Source organism: Ctenopharyngodon idella, chromosome 7 (assembly GCF_019924925.1).
Source record: "Ctenopharyngodon idella isolate HZGC_01 chromosome 7, HZGC01, whole genome shotgun sequence".
Taxonomy (NCBI): domain Eukaryota; kingdom Metazoa; phylum Chordata; class Actinopteri; order Cypriniformes; family Xenocyprididae; genus Ctenopharyngodon; species Ctenopharyngodon idella.
The window spans coordinates 42693746-42719398 of NC_067226.1; the positions used below are offsets into that span (position 1 = coordinate 42693746).

General features: G+C 37.9%; 1 protein-coding gene across 1 annotated transcript; it reads left to right on the forward strand.

The window, feature by feature from the left end:
• The first annotated feature begins 4553 nt into the window (after positions 1–4553).
• crispld2 (cysteine-rich secretory protein LCCL domain containing 2) lies at positions 4554–23742 on the forward strand. The gene is made up of 15 exons (XM_051898515.1): positions 4554–4797; positions 7160–7506; positions 10783–10901; positions 12110–12242; positions 14415–14530; positions 14911–15011; positions 16104–16271; positions 16473–16533; positions 16628–16694; positions 16786–16916; positions 17043–17086; positions 17799–17871; positions 17979–18054; positions 20395–20525; positions 21980–23742. Exons 2-15 carry the CDS (start codon positions 7252–7254, stop codon positions 22029–22031), a joined length of 1527 nt encoding a protein of 508 aa, XP_051754475.1. The 5' UTR covers positions 4554–4797; positions 7160–7251; the 3' UTR covers positions 22032–23742.
• The last annotated feature ends 1911 nt before the right edge of the window (positions 23743–25653 follow it).

Genomic DNA, 25653 nt, shown 5'->3' on the forward strand with positions numbered 1-25653 from the left:
ATGAAAAGAACATCTTAACCCTGTAAAGTCTGACACATAAAATAACAGTGTGTGTTTTCTGTTGAATATCATATTTGATACATTAGGTTTTTATGGCTCTTTGAGTATGATATAATGAGAATATGGAGATCTTACTCATGGATGAAAAAACTTAATTTTATTCAGAGGCACAAACTGAACAAAAATACACAATTTGGTGCAGTTACTGATATTTATGTCAAAAAAGTAAGATGAACTTCTGATAGCTTGTAATGTAAATCAATCTTTATAACAGTATATCAGACTAGTTGAATAAAATGCATATAAATATCGGTTATCACTCTATATTTCCCAATAATATGTCTTAGTAAGATGATATTTAAAAGCTCTGTAGTTTTAAAACATTTAATGCAGTGTAATATAATGAGAAATGAACAAAAAAAAAAAAAAAAACATTCCTCAAAAGGATTACAATAAAATAAAGTAAATAATCAAGTAAACCTAAGTTCCTAAGTGTTCATCTTGAAATATTACTAACAATATAAAAGTTGTTATTATGATTTCACATCTAAAAGACACTTGAACCACAGCTTGAAGGTGGACAGTTTTAGAATACTAAAAGGCCTTTTACTTGCTAAAAAGTATAAACTATCAATCTGACGACAGAAGGCAGATTGTGTACAACAGGTTTTTTCAGAAAAGTTTTGATCATACTGATAGTTTAGAAGCCTTAAAAAGTTATGTATCAAATATGATACAGTAGGCTTTATAGGGTTAAGATTTCTTCAAACAACATGATGCTTTGGATTTAGAAGTTGTCAGCCAGTTACTAATCCTATTCTGGTTTATATGATCCAAAGTTGCACACCTTTGTGCCAAATATCTAAACCCTATATCGCCTGATTCGAGGATGTGAAATATTTGGTGGTGGTCACACATCAAGCAAATCCATCTGACTCAGCTTTTTCAAACACGCCCGGTTTCTTTGCTTATAGCCACATCTATTTTGTAGTCGACTTCTGTGACAAAAGAATTTCAGAGTACTATCATTTCACAATTAGACTTTCACAATCATATCCTTTATTGACATCTTTACGTCAAACTAGAGCAAGTTTTTACAAGTAAAGACAACAATATAGATGTTGAAGAGCCAGTGAACAGTCTTTAATGCACTATTGTTGCTTCAGGGGATTGTTGCTGAATGAATTACAAATATAATGACACATCTGTAACATGTAATTGCAGAGTGAAACATTGTGATCTGTTGCCCCACTATTTCTTAAGTTATATAACACATAAAATATATAACGCTAGATTGTCTGAAGATGTGAAATCACATACTCTGTTTTATTCCCTTATGCATGATTTTCTAAAGACCCAATAAGAGCAGAAGCACAGGTTTGTTTCATTCACACACATAACCACAGTGTAATTTATTAGTCAGTAATGGTTCATGCATTCAATGGCTCAATTATTTATCCAGATGGAATTTTAACAGAAGTAAAGCTCTGACAAGTCTTGCAGTGTTTGGCATGTTATTGTATATTACAATGTTGATATGTTTGGTCTTGGCAGAATAGATCTGCTGCTGCTTATGTTGGTTATTGCTACTGTTGCTGCAGAGCAAATATGGACTTGCTTCTGCCAAAACATACACGAGACACTGCTGTGAGCAAGTTAAGATAGTACACGTGAATTATCTGTCGCAGATCTATACAGGTGGAGCTGGGGAAGGTGGAGTGTTTTTGAAAGCGTGCTGCAACTGCTACAGCAAATGATGACAAAGTATTTGAAGGTTGAGCAGCGAGCTCATTGGCTACTGATACAACACAAACCAATCAGCTGTGCCCTATAGAGAATTACGTGATTGCAAGCAGATTGGGATAGTTCACCCTAAAATGAAAATTCTGTCATCATTTACTCACCCTCAAGTAGTTCCAAACCTGTATGAATTTGTTTGTTCTGCTGAACACAAAGGAAGATATTTGGAAGAATGGCAGTAACCAAACAGATAAATACTATGGTAGTCAATGGGGGGTAAGATCTGTTTACTGACATTCTTCTAAATATCTTCCTTTGTGTTCAGCAGAAGAAAGAAATTCATACAGGTTTGGAACTACTTGAGGGTGAGTAAACGATGACAGAATTTTTATTTTTGGGTGAACTACCCCTTTAAGGACTTATCAGCCTGTGCCATCTAGAGTTTCATGATAGAACTTTGTATTTGTTTTGCTCTTTTTTTTAATATATATATATACTGTAATTTAAAAACTACAGAGCCCCGGACATGACATGCAGGAAAAAAATAGTAGGCTAAATCGTGCGCACAATTTACTAATTTGTTCCCTCGATTTACTAAATCGTGCGCACGTTTTAGTAAATCGAGAGAACGGATTAGTAAATCGTGTGCACAATTTAATTTTTTTTCTTGCATGTCATGTGTGGGGCTCCGTAAAAAACCACTGATATTATACAAATTTTAAATGGCACCTTTAAACAAACTGTTTAGTTGTTTTACTTCTACAATTTGGTAAAGCATCTTTAATACATATTTCTGTCCGCAAAAGAGGAATTCAGGTTTTACCGAAATGTATATTATATAGTTGGCACATTTTTAAAAAAATATTTAAGCAGTGGCCCAGAGTAGCCACAACCTTTTAAACTTCACAGAACATTTCTGTTGTCTTGCCGTCACCTGCCCCTATGACGACGAGAGCTTTAAATCGCTGCTCTGGATCAGGGCCAACTACCACCACCTTGTACAGACCTCCCAGACACCTCAGGACTTGACTGGAGCAGGGCCATCATCAGGTGTCTGGAGAGCATCTGTTCCCGAACCCACCACCACCCTCGACCGCGAAGACTTTGCTAGAGCCCCCTCAAGCGGAAAGCGACTGCCCGCCACGATGAGTGAGCCAGAGCCTGAAGAGGAAGGGACAGCGCTGACCATATCCCCGGAGCCCCAGAGTGAGTCTGCAACATCAGTGGCAGATGGAATACTGGTGGAATTGGACACAGATGACTGGCTGATGGATTTGGACACGGAGGTACTGCCTCTCACCCTATCCCACCCTGATCTGTTTGTTGTTCATCATCACTGTTGCTAGACAGCATTGACACAGTATCGTTGACCTGTATGAATTATAAATTACCGTCATTGATCCTGTCAAGCTTACCTGTCACCATCACCGCAAAGCTCAGCCAGTCCTCCAGCCCTGCCTCAGCTGGATGCCTGCAGCCCTTCGTCTTCCCTGGGAACACCTTGCAGCAACATGAAGCCTCAGGTCGGGCAATCACCAGCCTCGCCCGAGCGAGAGGATCCTGTGGCTCCGCCCCCAGACTCTGATTCCTTCACTCCACCACAGCTCGTCAAGCTGTTGGCTCCACCTTGGCTCCTCCCACCCTTGGCTCCTCCCACCCTCGTCTCCACCAGAGACTCTTGACTTTGTGGCTCCACCGGGTTCCCTCGTCCTACCGTCCTACCCACCTCGGTGAGTCGTCACTCTACTTTCGCAAGAACTTACAAGCCTTCCACTGTGGAACTTACTCAGTCCCTCCACCCCTACGGCTACAAGCGGGTTCCTCCTTGCCTCTGGCTCCACCTCAGTCCTTAGGGACTCCGGGGACTCTGGGATTCCGTCTCAGATGCTTATTGCTGTGACTTCACCTATGCGTCCTGTACCAGCAGTGTCACTCAGGTCCATCGTCTCTCCATCTGTGCCCTGGGATCCATCGGCTCCTTCTCCAACTGTTGTCGCACAGATGTTGTTGGCCCCGTCAACACCTTGGCTCCTCCCTCCCTTGACTCCACATTGAGCTGTCGTCACTCCCATGCTCTGGGTCTGCGTCAGCGGGCATATACCATCATCGCCGCCAGGGTTTCGTCCTCCTGTCACCATCCCTCCGCCATCTCCTTGTCCTCCTCATAAGCTGCCTCCTTCTCCTCTTCACGCCGCGAGGTCGCTCCTTCCAGGAGGGGGCGTAATGTCACAAATATTCAGTTTTGTTTGTTCTTAGTTTTGTTTTCATGGACTTTTAGTTTGTATTCATTAGTCACGTGTTCCTTTGTTTGCTTTTTCTGCTTTTTTTTGTGCTGTCATGGTTACTTATGTCATTAGTTTGTTTAGTTCAGCTATGTTTCATTAATTACCTTGTTGGTCAGTATACTTAAGTCCAGCCTTTTCCTGTGTTTAGTGTCCGGTCTCATTTGAGTTAGTGTTTGTGATTTGAACTTCATCCTTATCCTTTATCCTCATCTTCGTGTTAACAACTAATGCCTTTACTGTTATTTATATAGAGCTTATATTTATATTACACCTGGACTTTATTATCTGTGTGTGTGTGTGTGTATATATAATTATAATATAATATTATAATATATAACAGCAGGTTATTATATATAATTAATTTTTTTTATGTATAATATAACTGTTAATGTATTGACAGAGCTAATGACATATTACAAAATGATAACTCATTGACAAACATCCTGCTGTCGTGTGGTGTTGACTAATCCTCTGGATGTGCCTCTGGAGGTGTTTTATTATGATTTACGTTCTTTGCGTTTTCATCTTGACATCGTTCGTCAGAGCACCGGAGTTTAGCCAAGAACACAGCCTTCTTCAGCCTCCCCCTCCTCTACTTCACGCGCCTCTCCTTCTCTATAAAAGGCTCTGAGCTGCTTCCACAGAGTCAGTCCACAGCTGCCAAACGGCCTCAACTACTCACACTTGTTTGACTTTCAAGGAAAATACTCCAGCCGCAAGACACTGAGCTGCAGCAACCTCTGGAATTGCTTGTGGAGAAGATTCAGACTAGGTAAACGGTGTTTCTGGCTTTTTATTGTATAGAAGATAGTTTACCAAGAAAGTTAGATTTTTTTACATAGACATTCTTGATTCATTGCATTTTGATGCATTTAGTCCATTGAAGTTCAGTATCAAGAGAGGAGCTTTTTCTCCTTTTTTTGGTAGTGAAACCATTGATAGTCAGTGTTTATTATCAGCATATAGATTTGAGAGCTCAGTTGATGAATATCAAAATGTCATAATCTCTTGCCATTTTAAACTTTACTATTTGTGCAAAGCACAATGCGCACAAACCGAAAAGCATTTTGCCTTGTAAAGTGCAGATGGACCACCTGCCAATGTTTTGGCTCGTGCTTATGTGAACCAGGTGCCCGGTTGGCATTTTCCTGGTTGCTCTGTCTGTCATGGTAGTATAAAATTCAGGAGAGGGATGAGACAGCACTGAATGTGAACTAAAGAAAGAAAGAGAGGGGCAGCTGGAACTAAAGCAGTGCCTGTGTTTACTCAGACTTGGCATTGGATGTCAAGGCTCTGCAGAGAGAGTTAGAGAGTGCGAGAAGTAAATTAGGGAGCCATGAGAGGGATTTGGATTGTTCTATAGGTCCTGATAAGCATGACAATTCTGGGACTTTATGTTTCACGTGTTTGGCTCATCTGCATTTAGATGTGTGGGCTGGAGGTGGTCACTTTTCTCTTCCATCTCCTTCCTCCACTAAATATCCCAAATTCACTTGCTCTTCACTCTCATTTTCGACACCTCCTCCAGTCGCTGTCCAATCCTGAACAATTCCATTCCCAGAGAAAGTCAGTCTAGGACAGAGAAGGATCTGCTTTCATAAATGTGTGAATGAAACAGCTGCTGATTGTGGATTTATTCCGCTCTCTCCTCATTGCTAATGAATTTTCCTTTGTCCCACTGTCACCTCAGGATATTAATGAGTTTGATAAACAAAATTCAGCGTATGGATGGATTCTGAATATGCAGAGATCAAACAGACCTGCTGGTCCATCAAACCAACAAATCTAATCGAAGGAGATCAGGCTTAGTAGTTTGATCCTTTGAGTAGTAAGGAGAGTACAATGGGTTTTTGTTATGAGGGCCTTTGATAGATTTCACTGTAATGATGAGGGCTTTGGCTTGTCCAAACTGAGGTGAACTGACTATGACAAACAATATACATTCTTCTAATTGGAGCACAAACTATTCATTTGATGTGGATCAGTGTGGGCCATTTCATCTGCTCTAGTGAGGATAGATGGCAAATTTCATAGTAAATACCCATGAAACAAACAAGGAATTGCCTCTTTTAAGACCATTGAGATGTTTTTCATTTTTACATTTGAATTTTTTATGACAATTAAGCACGATTCATATTACTTTAATTAAAAAAATATATTATGTATTTTTGTTTTATAATTAATATTATTATTATTATTATTATTATTAATATTATTATATATTATTAATATCTAAATTAAGTATTTATACATCATGGTTGTAGTATTTGTTGTACTTTTAAAATGTATGAAGATTTCATGAAGATAAAACATTGCATTTCAGTATTATTAATTTTTTTTTTTTCTGTGATAGTAATACAGTAAACATTATTTGGAATTACAGTAAAGATAATCACACTTTAATGTATGCTGATTTTAAATTTTAAAACATTGTATTTTAACATTTTTACTGTAATATAGTGATACAGATACATTTTAGGTATTACAGTAAAGATAATCACCAATTTAATTCATGCTGATTTAAATAAAATATTTCTATATTTTTACTGTAACCTCATGACTTTTTTTTTTTTAATTTAAAAATAAATAAAATTTTCAATATTTTTTTATTTTAATAGTGATAGTTAACATTATTAGGCATGACAGTAAAGACCTCTGAGAAAAATGAATACATTATGGTAATAAGAATTTGAATGTGTTCAACTGTCATGAAAGTAATATCACAGTGAATCTTATTTGTCTTAAAATTGTGCTTGCTTTATGCAAAAGTACTTATTTACTGATTCTGGGGTGAAATGTAACCTGTACATGTTTTTGTTAGATTCAACTAATGGACAAGCAGAATTTAAACAAAGGAGCAGTTACTGTACAACATGGATGGATAAATCTTATGTAGTTCCAGAATAGCAACACTCAGATTTTTCACTATGATCGTTGTTGTTATTGGATTCCTCTATTTGTGGTGTATGTTTAGTCAGGATGCAATAAGAGTGACTAATGAAACCAGTTGTGCAAATTCCTCTTTGAAGCGCTTATTTCTCTTTTTAGTAAACACATGGACATGTTTACTATCCATCGTTTTCTCCAACAACTTTCCCAACACTTATCCTCATGGAAACCATATTTCCTTCCAGATTTGACAGAACAGAGCACTGAAGACACGCTCACACAAGGCAGTCTACTGTAGTCCGACCCTGAAAGCATCAACGCTGCTCTCGCTGCTGCCATGAACAGGCTCCTTTCCATTGCCCTGCTATTCCTGGTAGCCAGTTTGTCTGCTTCCCTTTTCCTTCCTGACTCCCTGGAGCTGAGGCAGTTAATGCAACGCTACCAGGATGAGCTGGAGCCCAACAGCACAAAAGCTGATGCGCCTTTACGCACTCGCAGAGCCATCAGGTGGACGGACAGGGAGGAGATCCTGCAACTCCACAACAAGCTGAGAGGAGAGGTGTACCCAACTGCCGCCAACATGGAGTACATGGTGAGAATGGAACATGGTTCATGTCATTTTACACTCACATCTAACTTTCTTATGATTTAATGTAATATTGAGGGTCTGTACAGAAACACTAAAATTAACTAAGGTGAAAACTCAGAAGGTTTTCTTCCAAAACCTTGGGAGATGCTTATCTAGAAAGCATTTTAAAGGGTTAGTTCACCCAAAAAATGAAAATTCTGTCATTAATTACTCACCCTTATGTCTTTCCAAACCGGTAAGATTTTCGTTCATCTTCAAAACACAAATTAAGATATTTTTTGATGAAATCTGAGAGTTTTCTGTCCTAACACAAGAGGAGATGAATATTATGTAAATAAAGTAGTAAATTGTGTTTAATGATGTCTTTACTACCTTTCTGGGGCTTGAAAGTGGTATTTTCGTAGGCTGTCAATGGAGTGACAGAAAGCTCTCAGATTTCATTAAAAAGATCTTCATTTGTGTTCCGAAAAATCCAGCATAAACCAGCATGAATTCCATGTTGGTCCATACTGGTTTATGTTGGTTAGAGCTGGTATAGTAGCTAGTGGACCAGCATAGTCATGCTATTCTCAAGCAAAATTGAGCTGGTGTAGCTGCTTCTCATGCTGGTGACCAACAAACCAGCAACTGGCATCTCATGCTAGTTCCAGCACGCAAAACATACTTTATGTTGGTGACCAGCAATGCTGGATTTTTCAGTAGGTTAGCTTAGCAACATGCTAACATTAGATCCTATTAGTTTGTCTAGTTTGCTGTCTATGCCTATGAAGGGTGTATCAAATCAGTCACTTATGAGGTTCTATTTCAGTTAGTATGCTGCTTTAGAATGTAACTGTTAATGTAGACAGCAAGACGCTTCACTTGGTTTTAGAACTGAGATGCTATGAGTTTAGACTGCAGCAAAGGCATTTTTTTATGTCGACCACACATGTTGAGAGCTGTACAAAACCACCATTCGGTTCTGCATTAATGACCCAGATTTATACTAATAGCATTTTGTGTTAGCATCAGTCATCTTTTTTTTCCTGGTGCAGTAAATATTTTTAGGTTTGTGTAGGTGCCAAATACAGGCTTCATGGGAAGAGACATATTGATTTTACAAGTGTAACCTTGTTTGGAAAACGTAAACTCACTGGGAGGCAGAGCAGCCAGCTTGGTGAGGTGCCTTTTTACTGTGGAGACAATTGCACTGCAGCTTAGCTGCCTGCTGACACTAGAGTCATGACACAGGTAGAAAACAATGCCAAAGATTAGTGACATTACTGGACCAGATATGAGGCTTCAGTCATGTGACAGTAATGGCAGGTACTGTTTGCTGCCTTCAATTGCATGTGTTAAAGGGATTCCCTTGCGAAAAAGAAGCATACCTTTAAAAAGAGTACATACTGCGGAAATAATATACTTTAAAAGAAGATGAACTGAATGTAATGTTTTGAACACTTATTTGCACATTAATTACAATTAAATGAAAATGTATTATACGTTTAATTTATATTAAATGCAGTTAGTTTAACTTAAGAGTGTTATTTGACCCACTTAAGTAGGATATATATATATAATATTATCTACAAGTATAGTTTTTTAAATACACTTTTAAGATTTTAAGTAGGTTACAAGTGCACATTCAATACATTTAAGTGCACTTCTTTTTCACAAGTTGTAGTTCACCCAAAAATGACAATGCTGTCATCATTTACTCATGCTTATGTTGTTCTAAGCCAGTACGATTTTATTCTTTCTGTGGAACACAAAAGAAGGTATTTTGAAGTTCCAGTTAGAAGTAATGCTAAAATAATAATGAGTTACCTGGCAAAAGCTTGGTTCTGTTGTACCAGTAGATGATACACCTCCACTGGTACACAACCTATATATTTATACATGCTATCTAATGAATAATAATTTTCATTAAGCAAATTGCAAAGGTGAGTCATTATCTTTACATTAGCTGTATACCGACAGTTACTGACTCAGTTTGAAGGCCTTACTCTGCCCTAACATGCTATCAGAAATTTCCTACTTCCCACTAAAGTTGTGATTACGAGCTTGTCGCATTCACAGGAATCATGGAGGACACCAGGTTTATTCTTGCTTATTTTTTTGGGGGAAAATCTTATTAAAGCCAAAATATTTAGCGTTCCATTCATTGACAACCATATAAACATTCACCGCTCTATCTTGATAGCGAACTTGCAGACGATTCTGGAATTATGGTCAAATACAGCCTATTTTTGCTGTGTATGAAACATACAATACGCTTCAAATGATTATTCATATATGTAAATATGCGCTACTTTAACGACAAGACAAGGTGATGTAGCTGTTGTGGGAAAAACTAATAAAGAATAGCAGTCACAACAGCAATCGTTCGCCATTTTTAAAGGTTATGGCCCGCCCAAATCAGAAACTTGGGTATCAAAATTATCTTCGAGCTTCCCAGTGGTAAACATGACTTGAGAGGGCATTCATGTCCAACTTTTAACTAGAACACTCTTATTTACACTAATTCCAATAGCACATGAAGGCAGCATTAATTGTAGGCCATTGCAAGGCATTGTGGGAAATTGAGTTTTAAAAACTTTTTTGTAGGAAAGACTTTAATTCTATGTGTACTGGGGACCTACTGAGAGCACAGCCTTGCTTTATTTCTGTTCACTGTGTACCTTTGCATATGGTACATTGAAAGTAAATGTAATGTTGATGTAGTGAGTTTTTTAAGGGAAAGATACAAAGAGCAAGGCCTTATGGTTAATGTAGTTGGGTTGATGCCTTTGAGAAAGACAGGAGTCTACCACAAGCAGGGGTTTCAGAACCGCTGCCAGGCCTCAGCGAACAAGTAAGGGTTTCAGAAACGTGGCTTAGTCCCAAACAGCACCTTCAGAACTGAGGTTACAGAATGTGTGACTGTTTGTACCCATCATGCAGTTGGAAATTTACTGAGAGTTCCTCAGAGGTGAAGAACCCTGTTCTTTGGAGCGAAGTGATCCTCTCTCCCTACAGGTGGAGAAATAAGCTAGGGAAATTTGTCTCATTTAACCCTGATTGCTGGGGATTTACAATGGATGTGAGCCAAGCTCTGATGTGCGTGCATGTAGCCAATATTTTAGTTGTATTGGGCCTGATTCCCAGTCCTACAGTGAAGATGAAGAGTGAGAGAAAGGCAAAGGGAATTATCTGTGAATAAAACTCATTTTAATAAAGTCTCAAATAAATTATATATTATTATTATAAATCTGGTGTGTTCTGCTGGGAGTTTGATTTAGCTTGTGTGTGTATGACCAGGTTTGGGACGATGAACTGGAGAAGTCAGCGACCCATTGGGCAGAACAATGCCAGTGGGAACATGGACCTCAAGACCTACTGATGTCCATTGGGCAGAACCTTGCAGTGCACTGGGGAAGGTATGAGTACACACATTTACAAAGACCATATCAGTCTGTTCCTGTACAATATAACAATGGCCACAGTCAAGGAAAACATGGATATATTAGAATATTACAATTTTAAAATTGTGATTTCAGGTCTGAAAAAATCTCTAGAGATTTTTTTTTTTTTTTTTTTTTTTTAAACTGAAGGCATTTAGATCTGGGGACATTTTTTGTTGTATTTTTGACTTTTGTTTGATTTTTGTCTTATTTAACATGTACTTTTATGTATTTATCCAAAGTACCTTAAGATGCGGTCACATGTTTCAAATTTAAATAGTATAACAACCCAATCTCTCCCCCCCCTCCCAAAAAATCATATGTTTCCGGACTATTCACATTGTATGAATTCATACAATCAAGTTGTGATTTAGTATAAATTCATACAATGTGAATAGTCCAGAAATGTACAATATTTAGAAAAAAAGCATGAAGGTCCACCCCTAACCCCACGCATAAACATAACTGTCAGCAGATTCAACAAAAATGTGCAAATGAGTTGTCATACGAATTGGCCACCAATTTGCCAAAACCTAAAATAGTTACGAATTGCCATGAGATTGTGTAGTAGTATAACGATGCATGAAGCCAAGCTCACACATAACTCACTTTCCAACCAAGCAGCTTTCTGTTTGGCAACGCAGCAAATTCGACATGAGTCCAATGTGAAATCTACATGACGAAATTTTTCACCCTCATGTGAATCCTATTGAAATAACTGGATTTCGAATGTGAAATTTGGCCAAGCAATGGTAAATGTGACTATGCCTTTACACTGTATCAAAGGTATTAATTTTTCATGCAGTTCATGCATTCAGACCCATGACCTTGGTGTTGCTAGTGCAGTTCTCTACTGTTTGAGCTGACATTAACTAATTTTTACTTAAACTATCATGGCTAATCTTTTAAACATATTACATCCATGGTCTAATATTGAAATCGAAATCCACCCGAGTGATCTCTATGAATTTTGTATTATATTTTTAAATCCTTATCTATTAATATTGAACTTGAGAAAGTCATGGAAATGCATTGCTGTAGGAAACCTGGATGTAAATGTCATGGGTTTGACTCATGCTGCAAAACATGTACTGTGAATGTGCTTTACAGAAGGTTGCTTTGTGTAAAGAATTATACAAAGAAACTCATAATCGTATTAAATAATTATGTCTCTTTCCTGATAGGTACCGTTCTCCTGCCTACCATGTGCAGGCCTGGTACGATGAGGTGAAGGATTACACCTACCCTTACCAGCATGAGTGTAACCCGTGGTGCCCTGATCGCTGCTCTGGACCCATGTGCACCCACTACACACAAGTGAGTGAGAAAGATCAGTTTGCTAACAGTTTGCAAACAATTATCCCAGTGGGACTAAACAACATGACCTTGTTTATGATTTTACAACTTGCGTGCGAAGGTGTGCACATGCCAGCCTGGATTTTCTCCTCACCAGCGGTGTTTAATAAGTAGCATGTGTGACCTGCATTAAAAATAGAAGTGCCTTTAAAAACAACATATGGAGTGCAGCCTTGACCACTGGTGTTTAATAACCTCCCACAGAACAGTGTCACACAAAACACATGTAATATATAATGGCCCCAAAACGTATTTGGACACCTAAGCTAGTCCAAAAAATATGTGATTTTGCATCACAAAATATCAAAATATCAAACCAATTGGTAATTAGTTTTTTTGTGCTACAATACCTTTCATTAAAATGTGTCCATCTATTGACAGTCCATTGAGGTTTGTACGTTGATCAATGCTTATATGTGAATTAAATCTGTTCATCATATGAAGTGATTGCATCTCTTCAGAAGACTTAGATTAAACTGCTTAATTTATATTGATTACTTTTACGATTTCTTATTGTACTTTTTGAAGGGTTAGGATTAGTCCGGGTTTGGACGACATAATGGCAGATGACATAGTTTTCATTTTTTTGGTGAATTACCCCTTTTAGTGTCCAAATAATATTTACATTCACTGTAGGTATTTATAAGTAACCAGTGGTTTGCTGCAGCCCTTATTCGGTTTCATTCTACACTAACAGCTCCTTTTCCCAATTTTTAAAATTGGTGGTATTTAAAAAAAGTGTGTTGATACTGTCAACATATTGAACATGCCAGATCAAGCAGATGCAATGCACAAAGAAAAGAAAAGTAGGAAAGAGAGACAAACCAAAGTCTGAGCGAGACAATAACAGAAAAAAAAAAGAAGAAGAAAGAGAGAAGGGTTGGGAAATGGCATCATGTCCTCTCAGACTTTACTTTATCACTGGGATGAGTTTGTCCCACATTCTCGCAGCTCGCTGGCCCTCTAAAAGCAGGTCACAAGCATCTGGAAAGAGTTGCTTGACTCCTGAATCATTTTCCTGTTTGACCCGAATACTTTTGAAGATGCAAAGTCATAAGGGAACCGCGCCAAATCCATGCAGCAATTCTCGTTTTCTGCTCCTCTCTCACATGCTGTGTGAGGGCCCCACAATCTTCTCTGTGCCAAACGATCCATCAGGGATAAACCTGAGTTTGTGTTTTTTGAGACTGATTAGTTTGCTGTATCATTATCCCATAGCCGACACCGCCTGTGGCCTCTTTTTTGCCTCTGCACAGGAAGTGCATCCTCAAGGGAGTATTGAGACGTGTTCTCTCTACGGGGCTGGATGCAAACCCACTATGGTTTAACTGTATGTATGAAAAAAGGCCTGACTAAGCACTTCTCTTTCATTTCACAGCCAAATGGTTTGGCTCGTGCTGCAGGGCTGCACCCGGTGAACCCTATTGTGTTTAAGCGAATAAGTGAAGGCCTTGACCACAACTCAATGGGCTGCACGCAGGCATTACTTTGTTTGTGTGGATAAGAGTGGATGAAGGGAAGGATCACACACGTTTTTCAGGAAACTGGCCCGGTCACACTTGAGGTGCTCTCCTTCCGCCCTTCAGGGCATAATGAAAGAGGGCAGTCTCTATTCACGGCCCCTGTGGCCCCATCAATCTACTGCTGCTGCCCCAGAACAGAGAACACTTCCTGCTGGGGAACACTTCCTCCTCCGGGGGGAGCTGATATGGATGTCTTTATATTAGATGTCTTTACCTACTATGTAATCACGTCAATAATAATAATAATTGTTAGGTACAATGTACTTATTGTGTTCTTGTTGTATTGCAAAACACATTTGCTGCTATTGAGGTGGGATACTGGTAAGGTTAGGGACCAGTTTGGTGGTATGGGTAGGTTTAAGGTTGGGTTAATGGGTAGGCTCAACTACCCCTTTTACTTCAATTACTTCAAAAATTAATTACAGATGTAATTACATGCAGGTATTTTTAAACATAAATACTGAGTGCATAATAAGTGCTTTGTATCATGATTTGAGGTCATCAAATTACATGTAAAGATTCAATATTTATGAACAAACCCCTAACCATGAGTATGAGCAAACTCATTAGCAAACGGCACTAATAATATTGTATTTTTCTTCGTTTGCAGCTGGTCTGGGCCACAACCAATCGTGTTGGCTGTGCTGTACACACGTGTCCAAGTATGAACGTGTGGGGAGAGGTCTGGGAGAACTCTGTCTATCTCGTCTGCAACTACTCACCAAAGTAAGACCAGTAACTGTGCTATTTCTGCTGATGTTTATTCACTTAACACCAGATGGCTAATTACTATTCCTGATGATTATCCTATGGAACAAAACTTTTTTTTAAAGCAAAGATTCCATCCTTCAAAACATAGAGGCTAACAACGAAGTTTCATCCTTAGGAAAATGGAAAAGTAAATGAAGGATTTTAGGAAAGGAAAACATTGACAGAATATGCTATTCTTTTCCAAGCTAATGATTTAATTTGGCAGCTGGAGATTATTTTCCTAAATCAGTCCTGAGATCCATGAGAGTGTGTGATAATGTGTTCTGAGTGCTCAGTCAAATGTGCAGATTTTGCAGTTATTTCCAAACTCATGCTGAACCTGTGCCCTCTTTTAGGGGAAACTGGATTGGGGAAGCCCCGTACCAACATGGCCGCTCCTGCTCCCAGTGTCCACCAAGCTACGGAGGAGGCTGCAGAAACAACCTCTGTTACAAAGGTGAGGACTGATAGAGAAATTAGAAGATGCACTGCTGTATCGGCCAATAATCGGTATCGGCCGATAAAAGCTATTATTTTCACTATTGAATGTTTAAAAACAGCTGATGAGGAATTAATATAGCTTGTCAATCCAGTCAAAAGAATGCGGAAAAACGTGTCAGATTGCAACTCGTACTGTGTGTCAGGAAAATCTCTCGTGTTAAATTTAGGGCAAGTTAAAGCGACAATAACGCTTTAAAAGTTAAAAAATAGCTACAGAAAAGAAGGCTCTATTTGACCTTATGAAATACCTATAGTTCAAGCCAGGGTTGCCAGGTTTTTCCATAGACCAAACATTATTTGTAGCGCGTCTCCAAATAATCGCAAAGAGCTTAATGCTTTGTTACTTCTGATAAGAAACAAAGTCTCATCTTTCTCTCTTCTGTGTCTCTACTCTGTCCATTTCATCATGAAATTAAAACAATAAATGGCGTTTTGACGCTCTTAAATGTTACGTGACAACGCCGTGCAGTGCAGTGTGGAACGCAAGTCTATTCTTCCACTTTAATACAAGTTGTATCTTGAAAAACATGAATGAACATCTGAAGGTATGCTGAAAGATACAGTACAACTTGCCGAAATCTGTATCATGTCTCATGTAATCACTCAATCTGTGTTTCAACCATGAAAAGATGTCAGTAAAACAGCTTGTTAACAATATGTCACTTGACGTTGCATTTACCTCAGGAAAGTTATCCGATGTTCACAGTTTGTTAGTTAGCTATAAAAACAAACACTAGAAAGGAGCTTATTTACTGTTAATTAAAAATTTATGCTTGAATAAATTTGCCATGAAGATAAGTGCTATATAGTTTAATACTGCAATATAATACCTCTTGTTGTTATTTGTAACTATAGTGTACCAAATGAGAGGGTTCCCTGTATAGTTTGCAGCATTATTTGGGAGAGATTTTTTTTTCCTTAAGAAAAATCAAACTACCTGTATCGGCATCAGCAGATACCATTCTGAATAATCAGCTATCGGTATCGGTGGATAAAATTTATCGGTGCATCTCTAGTTGAAATCTAATTCTGAGTTTTTTGTTTTTAGGAGACCCTATACGTCATGAGTCTCCAGATATGAATGAGGTGGAGAAGCCTCAGGAGCCTGTACAGCCTCAAACTACTCCAACTAAACCTCAGTCCAAGCCCTTCTCCCCTAAGAAACCTGCAAATGCCACACCTTCCTTGCCCAAAACTACAAGCACAACCTATCTAGGTTAGTGTGAATATTACTTGAAACAACAACAACTGAATAATTATTAAATAATTAATGCTAATAATTTATACATTTTTAGCATTTATATTTTAAAACTATTAAAATAATTTAACTTTAGTAATATTGTACATTTATTTAAAGTATTCATGTTAAAAGTTGTTTTAAATTTCTACTGTTTTTTTTTTTTCTTTTGCCTTTCAGCCCAAAATATTAAATGTGAGACAAAAATGAGGGACAAATGTAAAGGAGCAACCTGCAATAGGTCAGTCTGAATGAAGTAGATGCTTCTTTGAAGATTTTAATAGATGATAAGTTCAGAAAATTTACTGGTGATTTTTTTTTTTTTTCTTTCATAGGTACAACTGCCCAGCCAACTGCTTAAATAAGAAGGGGAAAGTGTGGGGAACGCTGTACTATGATGTTGTAAGTGCTACTTTGAGATTTCACACAGTCCTGTTTAATTAGATTATGTTAGATTTATTTATTAATTCCATTTTTTTCCCTGTTATTGTAGCAATCAAGTATTTGCCGTGCTGCTATCCACTATGGAATAATTGACAACAATGGAGGCCTTGTTGACATCACAAGAAAAGACAGCTTCCCGTTCTTTGTAAAGGCAACCAAGAATGGTGTCGAGTCATTCAGGTAGTCTGAATGTTATGATGATATTGTCATTTTAATTACGTTTGTCCACAATTACCTTTCCACATTGATAGTTATTCAATCTAATCTGTGTTTTTTTGTTTGTTTGTTTTGTTGTTATTGTTGTAGTAAATACAAACCTGGCAATGCATTTTTGGTGTCAAAAGTGGAAGGTGAGTTTTTTGCTGTTTATTTTAATAATTCTCATGTAAATGCAAATATTCTCATCTATTGGCCTTATAATTGTTTCAGCATGCAATCAGAAGTTGTGTGTTACTGGATATTGCATTTCAAGTTATATTTTAAACGTACTAAATCGCATCACTACAAAATGTGTAATTACAAATATATTTAAATACATGACGTACAAGTTTCAATAGAAATGACATTAAAGTATATTTTAGTTTACCGTAAATGCTTGTCGGCAGTACACTTTAACCATATTTCAAAGAGAATAGAAGTAATTCTGAAATTCCATATAAAGATGTACTACTTAAGTGGGTTAAAAACACTCTTTAAGTTCAACTAAGTGCATTTAATATAAATTTAAACAATAATACATTTTCATTTAATTGCAATTAACATGCCATTAAGTGTCAGTAAACAGTTCGCACTTAAGTTTTATATTGATTTCTGCAAAAAGTACTCTTTTTAAAAGTATGCTAAAGTGTATTATGTGAATGCAAATATTCTTATTCATATTTTTTTTCATTGTGCAATCAGCCTATTAATTAGTTATTAATAGTGTATGATGTATGTATTTTTATATTCATAACATACCGAATATATTGTAAATAATATATTAATATTATTTTAATAATAACATTTTGTTATCTTTGCCAGTTGGTCTGGATGACCAATAATGTTTTGTTTTTCCCTTTTTAGAGCAAACAATAGACTGCTACACAACAGTGGCAGAGATTTGTCCCTTCAAGACGTCCACCTCTCATTGTCCAAGGTATAGTTCAAAGTATTGTAACACTCACCATATAGATTACACTTTGTAATAGGTCATCTGGAAGTACTTTCTAATGCACCTTACCAGTTTCACCTCTATCTCATCAGAGTGGTGTGCCCAGCTAACTGCATAAACGAACCTTCATATTGGGCTCCAGTGGTCGGCAGCAACATCTACGCTGATGTGAGTACCTGCTTCAGTCCGTGAGCATTACAGGGCTGAGAGATGGGAAATGAGGGCGAACAGGCATTTGTAGTCAAGCACTTATGAGTGCTAAAGTGAGCGTGCTACTCTTGTGGTGAGGGTCGACCACGGGAATTGTCTGTGTGAGTCTTAAGGGAGTTGTTGGTGGAGGTGGGCTCCATTGTCGCCACTAATTTCTCTTCCAGAGTGTAGACTGACCACAGAGCAGCAGCTGTGTGAGTGGAGCTGGAGAGCAGCTCTTTTACACTGACTCATGCATGCCTGAGGTCAGGTCTTGGCCTTATGGACCGCTTAACTGTTTAGGGAACAGCTTAGACAGTGTAAGTTTATCCTGTAGGTTCTTTATTAACTCATTATGGCATAAATTCGTTTGATAGCCGCTGTGAAAAAGAAGTTTGCTTAATTGTTTTGAATGTGCACTTGTAGAAAACTTAACTTCAAATTTATTTTTTTTAAAAACTGTACTTGCAGATAATATATAAATGAAAATTCAATGGTCACAATTTCTTACTTAAATTTAAGATTCTCTGCGATCAGGATAATTAGCTTCTCTCACATGTCTTTTTCTCACCGGAGAAGAGACCTAGTGTGGAATGGCCAGGCTGTTCAGTGGTGTGTGAACTCGAATGAACTTGTTGCCTTTTGGCCTTTTTGGCTTGTTGCGGCCACATTCCTCTGTAAAAGCTGAGCGTCTGTAGAGCTGGCCTCGGATCAGAGCACGCTCTCCAGCAAGCACTAACTAACCTTCATTTTACAGTGGTTTGGACTTGGTAGTTTGTAAAGGTAGCCTTTGATTGAAAGTGCACTTATACTCACTTATAGTGCATGAGCAATTGGATGAGTATTATAAGATAATGCCAACCAGAGCTGTGCTTATTCATTAATTTAGGCCGGGGTGAGGTGAGGGCCTGCAAGTAAGGGTCATACTGATTTGTTTGGTAAGCAGAAGCAGACAGAATTGAACCTCCTTTCCAGGTTAAAAGAATAAAAACTGTAGGTACATGAAGTTCCAGAGAGTTCATGCACACACTGAAGCTGCCAGGCGTCTGGCCAACTTGCCTTTTCTGGAGCTCTTGAGCTCTGGCCTTGCAGTTATGCGTACTGTAGACATCGAAGTGATGTCATTTGTCTAGGCTCCTTTAGACTGTTTACATCTCAAGGACTGTGGAATTGACCGTGGAAAACATAGTTGCATAGTGCTATGGCAAGTATCACTATTACTCCCTTAAGACTTTTAAGAGCAAAAACGTGTTCTGTTTGATCATGCCCTTAAGGCTGTCACTCAGACATCAAAAAATGTTATCAATTTGAAACTAAAGTGCTGCTCCTCATGCGGGCTATTGAAGACAATGGCGCAGCGTTTAAAGGTAATTTCCGATGACTGACATCACAGAATTTACCAGTATTTTGATGATGATGTGTGAATGATCTCTTAACTCTTTCCCCATCAGCGTTTTTGAGAAAAGTTGCCAGCCACCGCCAGGATTTTTGATAATATTCACAAAAGTTTCATGGCCTCCAGAATATTTTGTTGTATGAATATAAAAAAAACACGCTTTTATTCTAGCTTCATGCATTCCTTTACACTTGAATATGGGCAAGTTTCATTAAAAAAAAGCAAAATTTTGCCAAAAAGCTGAGACTACATCTGGATCGGATTCAGAATGATAATCAAAACGTAGATGGAGTAGCTCGAGTTCATCAACACCCCCAAAGCTCGCACAGTCCTATAGTTCATCCTGGGTCGACATTTCATTTTGATTTATATGCTGTTTAATATTAATGATCGTGTTATTTTACATTTTACATATGCTATCGCTTGTTTCTGCTTCTTCTTCGCCTGTGTTTTGATCCGGAGATGCTGTACTCTTTTAGAGGACGCGTAATAGCGCTCCCTACCGTATAACAGTAAAAACACAGAAAGCCGGAAATTTCCGTCAATGGCAGGAAAGCGTTTTCTCACAATTAACTTAAATTTCCATCAGTGGTGGCGAAAGAGTTAACGGTAAAAAGCCAGAACACCGTTGCTTGTGTGAACAGCATATTTGTGTAGTCATTCTGGTATTTTTACGGTAATTTACCGGGATGGCTGTGTGAAAGAGGCTATTGTTGTTCTTTCAAAAACATTCAAAAAACTTATTCCAAACTTTGACTGGTAGTATACAGTATATAACATGTGGAAGTGTATGCTTTGAGGAAGCATGATATCAATCTTCCAGCATGAAGGTCAACGGAACTACTTATGAAGCCTCTCTATGAGAGAATGGCACTGGAAAGCATGCCGACTAAAAGAATGCGCTTTTGTCTCTTCATGTCCAGGGCTCCAGTATCTGCCGAGCAGCTATCCACGCTGGAGTGATCAAAGCCGGCGGGGGATATGTGGACCTCCTGGCTCTGGATAAGAGGAAAAGTTACACCGGGACCATGAAGAATGGCATCCAGTCTGAGAGGTACATGTCCTGTATCTCCCTTCACCTCTGCTCTCGTTTTCTCCCTTTGCTTTCTCTAAGTAACTTAATTCAGCGGTCAAAAGCCACGATGGGCCTAATCTGCCTGTGGCACGTTAGTGGTTGAAGAGTAATGGTGTGGTTTCTCATCGAGGATGGACCACACAGGGGCTCTTTGCTTATTCTCCAATGCTGCGCGCAAAGTGCTTAAATCGACAGAATCGGCTCCAGTGTAATGAAATCTAACACCTGAATCAAACACCATCATCGAAGGAATCGATCCTCGCCTCTTAAACTGTTGCCGGCCTTGACCAGCCTATAGACTGAGCATAGTAAAGCCATTCACTGACAGCCTGGATAGATTTTCTCCTCACCGCACGCTATTCATATGATGCAATCTAGGGGAAATGGGGGGCAGCCAGTCGTGAGAACTTTATTAACAAGGAAGTATTCACATGCTCTCCATATTACCATTGGATGGAAAAGTTGTTGGTGTCTGACTCAGTGGTCCCGGTCAAGGATAATTACAGCACATTTGATGCCAACGAAGCAACATATCCAATACACCAGCACCTGAAGGCCAATCCATTTATGAATAAATGAAAAGGGCAAGGCCAGGCCAAGAACAGTAGTCAATAATGGCTGCTGGAAGAAAACTGAATGGAAGCACAGCACGAGACGTGCACTGAGCCAGTGTTAATGTCATGGTTTCCAGAGCTAATCTGAATCTAGCATGTACACAAATCATTCTAGTCGATTAGAGGGCATTGACACTCTTGAATTGAACATCTACAAGAGTTAAGGAGATAATCAGACCGAATCAACCCAAAGCTGAATCCCTATCATTTCCTTTCTGACTGTCCCTCTTTGTGAAAAATAAGTGTGCTTAATTTCATTGAATGTGCTCTTGTAGTGTACTTCAAATCTGTACTTGCAGATAATAATGATATAAAAGGCCACTTAAGTGTACTTAAAGAGAGTTCTTAATGACTGTTTCTTAACACTTTTAAAAAGTGCACTTTGTAATATCAAATTAAATGTTTAACTTTTAAAATACATTTTAAATCATCATAGTATTAATAATGTTTATTAGACATTTAGTATAGTGTTATTAGACATTACATTTAAAGTAAACATTTTTAAGTGTTCTAACTTGCGACTTTATAATTTATCATATTTCAAAGATAATAGAAGTAACTATGGATTTACATATAAAGATCTCCTTAAGTCCTACATTCAGGGATCAAAAAAGCCTCTAAAATTCAACTAATTGCATTGACAGTAATTTAAACTTAAACTACACTTTTCATTTAATAGCAATTAACATGAAATTAAGTGTCCATTCAGTTCACACTTAATATGTTTCACAAGGGCCTGCTCATAAAGTGGCAAGTATTTGTGTGTGTGTGTTTTTTCTAATAGTTTGTTTTTACTTTCTCTCTCTCTCTGTCTTGCAGTAAAACCAACACAGAAGGAGGTTCGTTCCGTGTCTTCGCTGTTAGAGAGTGAGACGCCACTGACGGGACACAAAAGGTCTCTGAATCTGCTCTTGCAACCCCTTCCATCTTTCTCTGACTTTTGGAGGAAAGAGACATTTAAAGAAGACCAAAGTCTTCTCCAACTTACTGCTAGGTCAATTGATGGGCTTCCAAAGGTTTTATATACAATTGTGAATAATATTTTGACCACACATGCAACTCTTAACAAAATGCAGTGCGGTTGAAATGGTATTTTAACAGCGGTGCTGGTTTTAATCGTTGTTGTTTTTAATCAAACAAGTAAGTTTATTTTTTGGATTATATTCTATTAGTTTTGATTACATGTAAAATCTCTAATTTCCATAGAAAATGCATATTGATTACACTGTATTTAATCTGTACAGTTTTTTAATGATTTGTCCGTCTTGTCTGTTTCTAATTTTTAAAAAAAAAAATTTTTTTTGCTTGATTTCAAATCTTTCTTTTTTTTTTTTTGGAAGCCAGAGCAGGAATAGAGCGCAACATTCACCACCCACGTTTTTTGCGGATTTGCTTCGAGAATTATTTTTCATATTCAATTTATCCGTAGGGGAAAAAATTCTGTCATAAACCAAACCAACCATTTCCAAGATGAATCACAACATTACAAATATAAAAGATCATAGTACGTCTAACCTAAAGGCTTATTGTTAAAATCAAATTTCCCTGTGAAGACAATGAATAGGATCTTTACTTCCGTAACCCGACTGTTGCGCTCTATATAGTGGGGATCTGTTGGACATGGATTGGGCAAACAGATGCTATGCAGAGAAATGGGAAAGAAAAGGAGGCAGACCTCCAAGCCAAAGAGACCTTCCCTTCATAATGTGTGTGAGCCATCCAGAGTCAACACTACTCTGTCATTATGGTAAAGGTGCAAAAACATTGAAACAATGTGCAGTCCTAGGAGAATTCAGCGTCACTGAGTGCATGTTTAAGCTCATCTTTCATTATGGCATGTTCATTTTTGTTATTTATTATTATGCCTCCTTTAACCCCTGCTCAGAACTGCAAATTCTGTGGAACAGAACCAAATATTTGTGAATGTGACACATGATATGTGCTCACTTGAGAATCAAATGTCTGTCAATGTGTAACCTGTTTGGTTAAATGCTATATACAACCCAGAGTCCGACATCACCGCCAAAAGCAATTTCATTAGGTTTAACTTAATTTTTTATTTCGCACGGAAAGGAACCCAAGTGCACAGTGGCGGCTGAACATTGATTTGTTTAAACCACTTTTATACTGCAACATAATAAAAAGGTACTTACTCTGAAAGCATGTAAAGCCATGCCTCTAAGAGGAAAGAGACATCTTATCTTAATGCATATTTCTTAGTTGGATAGTGTTCAGAGTTCAGGATTTAGACTAAATATAGATGTTCTTATATGGAATAAAGGCCGTGGAGCACAATAATCCCTTTGAAGGCTTCCGTTTTGCTGCTTTTTACTTTTCATCTACTTTTATTTTCTTAATTTTTTCACTTTCTTGAATTGGTTACCTCAGTGGAGCAATATATTTGAGTATGATGTTTGTACAGTCTTTAAAAATGTTTTGTGTAAATATTCATATTTGTGCTTTGTTTTCAAGTCAGTATTGTAAAAGGATGAAAGTGTATGTCCTCTGTTTCTTTTTGAAGCCAGAAGATAATTGTTTTTTGCACAAATTGAAAATAAGGTTATAAAAATCTATGATACTAAGATGGTGTCTGTCTTTCACTTCAGAAAAAAATGAATTTAGGTCACTGAACCTTTTTTTAATACTGTCCAATAAACAGGATATGTTGAGAATCATATCAAAAACTCCCCTAGACCACACAAGCACTGGTCAGCTCTTCACACACCATTGACACTTCACGCTGTCTCTTTCTTAGTGTACAAAGAATAGTGAGTGTATAGAGAGCACAGATATTTTGATATAAATGATTTAGACTTCAGTCAGGGTCATCAGTGGATGCATGACAATATAAAACGAATTCTTGGTACGAATACCGGAAAGCAAGTGCTTTGTTGGAAGAGAGATACACTAAACGAGCCCTGTCCAAAATCTGAGACAAACAGTTCTCAGTGAGAATGGCAGTTAGGTTCTTTGCCAGAGCACATTCTTACTGAACAGTTTATAAAACAGGTTGTCTAAGCACATTGAGATGCATGTTTTATGTCACTCTGGCCCAGTGCAGGTCTCTTCTGATTTCACCAAGTACAACATGTTCTTGGATCACCATCTTTATTGACCTTGAAACAACATTGCAATCAACCAATCAGATTAGAGGAACAAGTTTACAGTTTGTCAAATTTAGGCTTACAACCAGGGTTAGGTGCTTCTACATCAGTTTTATTCACCTATCATTTCCATCTGATTTTAAGGATAAGTTATGGGTAGGGTTAGGTTTAGGGGTTGAGATACGGTTAGGATTAAATTTTCAGACAGGAATGTTGTTCCAGGATCAACAAAATATGTTGACCCAGGAACGTGTCTTAACTGCAAAATCAGGACGTGTGATGATGGAGTCACAGCAGGAAAAAACAATGCTAAATGTATATATAATAAATGGCAACTTAACATATAATCATGCATACCCTTATGAAAAAGAAGTACACTTCAGCATACTTTTAAAGGGGTCATGAATTGAGAAATCAACTTTTCCTTGAGCTTTCGATATATGAGGTCATTGTACTATAAGCATCCAGTAAGTTTCAGAACTGAAAACTCCCTTGTTAGCCCAATAAAGGCTTTTATTGACACCAGGCCCAGCGAACGAATCGTCCCGGAATGTGCTTATCTGTGTCATAGATAGGTGAAACGCAGTCTCCGCATAAGAAGTCAACACCTACGTCATCGTTGCAACATTAGCCCCGCCACTGGCACGTTAGTGAAATGAGAAGGAGAAAAAGAGCGATACAGGACTAAAAATAACATTACCTTTCAAAGGATCCTAGTGTGGGGAATATGGTTATTTATTTTCAACAATGTGAATGTCTCAGTTGAGCTTTATTTATTTGTATTCGGTACATTTCACTGTGGATTCTTTGGTAAATCAATCGCATTTCAGCGCAGGCTTTGCAAACAGACTTTTACGATATGGACTTGTCAGTAGTGCAACAACATGTAAGTAACTGAGTTCATTTTAATGCCTGATCTGATATGTAATGATTCGTTCACATTCATATGTTCTTTGTCTATGTGTCAGTAAATCAAACCAGTAACTAAACTGTCAATTTCACTTTGTTTTTCTTAGTAGGATAAAAATCTGTTATTTAAACAATTGTATATAGAAAGTGATCAAAGAACGCTCCCTTTACAATCACTAGAGCTGTCAATCAAACAATGAGCGCTGGAGCTGTTAATCAAACAGCGAGTTTATCAGTGACTCGCGCCAAAACTCATGTTTTATTCAACGAATCTTAGTTACATCGTGTTTGCACTGTTAGTTATGATGAAAGCATTCGTTAGTGTGTAGAAATTGAGTTGCATTGACGAGATCACTGCTTTCAGGCGCTCAACAACATGCCTGTGATCGGCTACAATCTTCATCACTGCAACCTTTCATGCCACAATCTAAATATAATGCCATAGATCTAAATGTAATGCTATAATCAACACACTTCACG

What these genes read in the sequence shown, in the direction of transcription:
- crispld2 (XM_051898515.1), top strand. Translation starts at nt 7,252, where the DNA reads ATGAACAGGCTCCTTTCCATTGCCCTGCTATTCCTGGTAGCCAGTTTG. An exon ending in GTCTGCAACTACTCACCAAA is followed by an intron (nt 14,531 to 14,910) that starts GTAAGACCAGTA and finishes GCCCTCTTTTAG; the next exon opens with GGGAAACTGGATTGGGGAAG. An exon ending in AATGGCATCCAGTCTGAGAG is followed by an intron (nt 20,526 to 21,979) that starts GTACATGTCCTG and finishes TCTGTCTTGCAG; the next exon opens with TAAAACCAACACAGAAGGAG.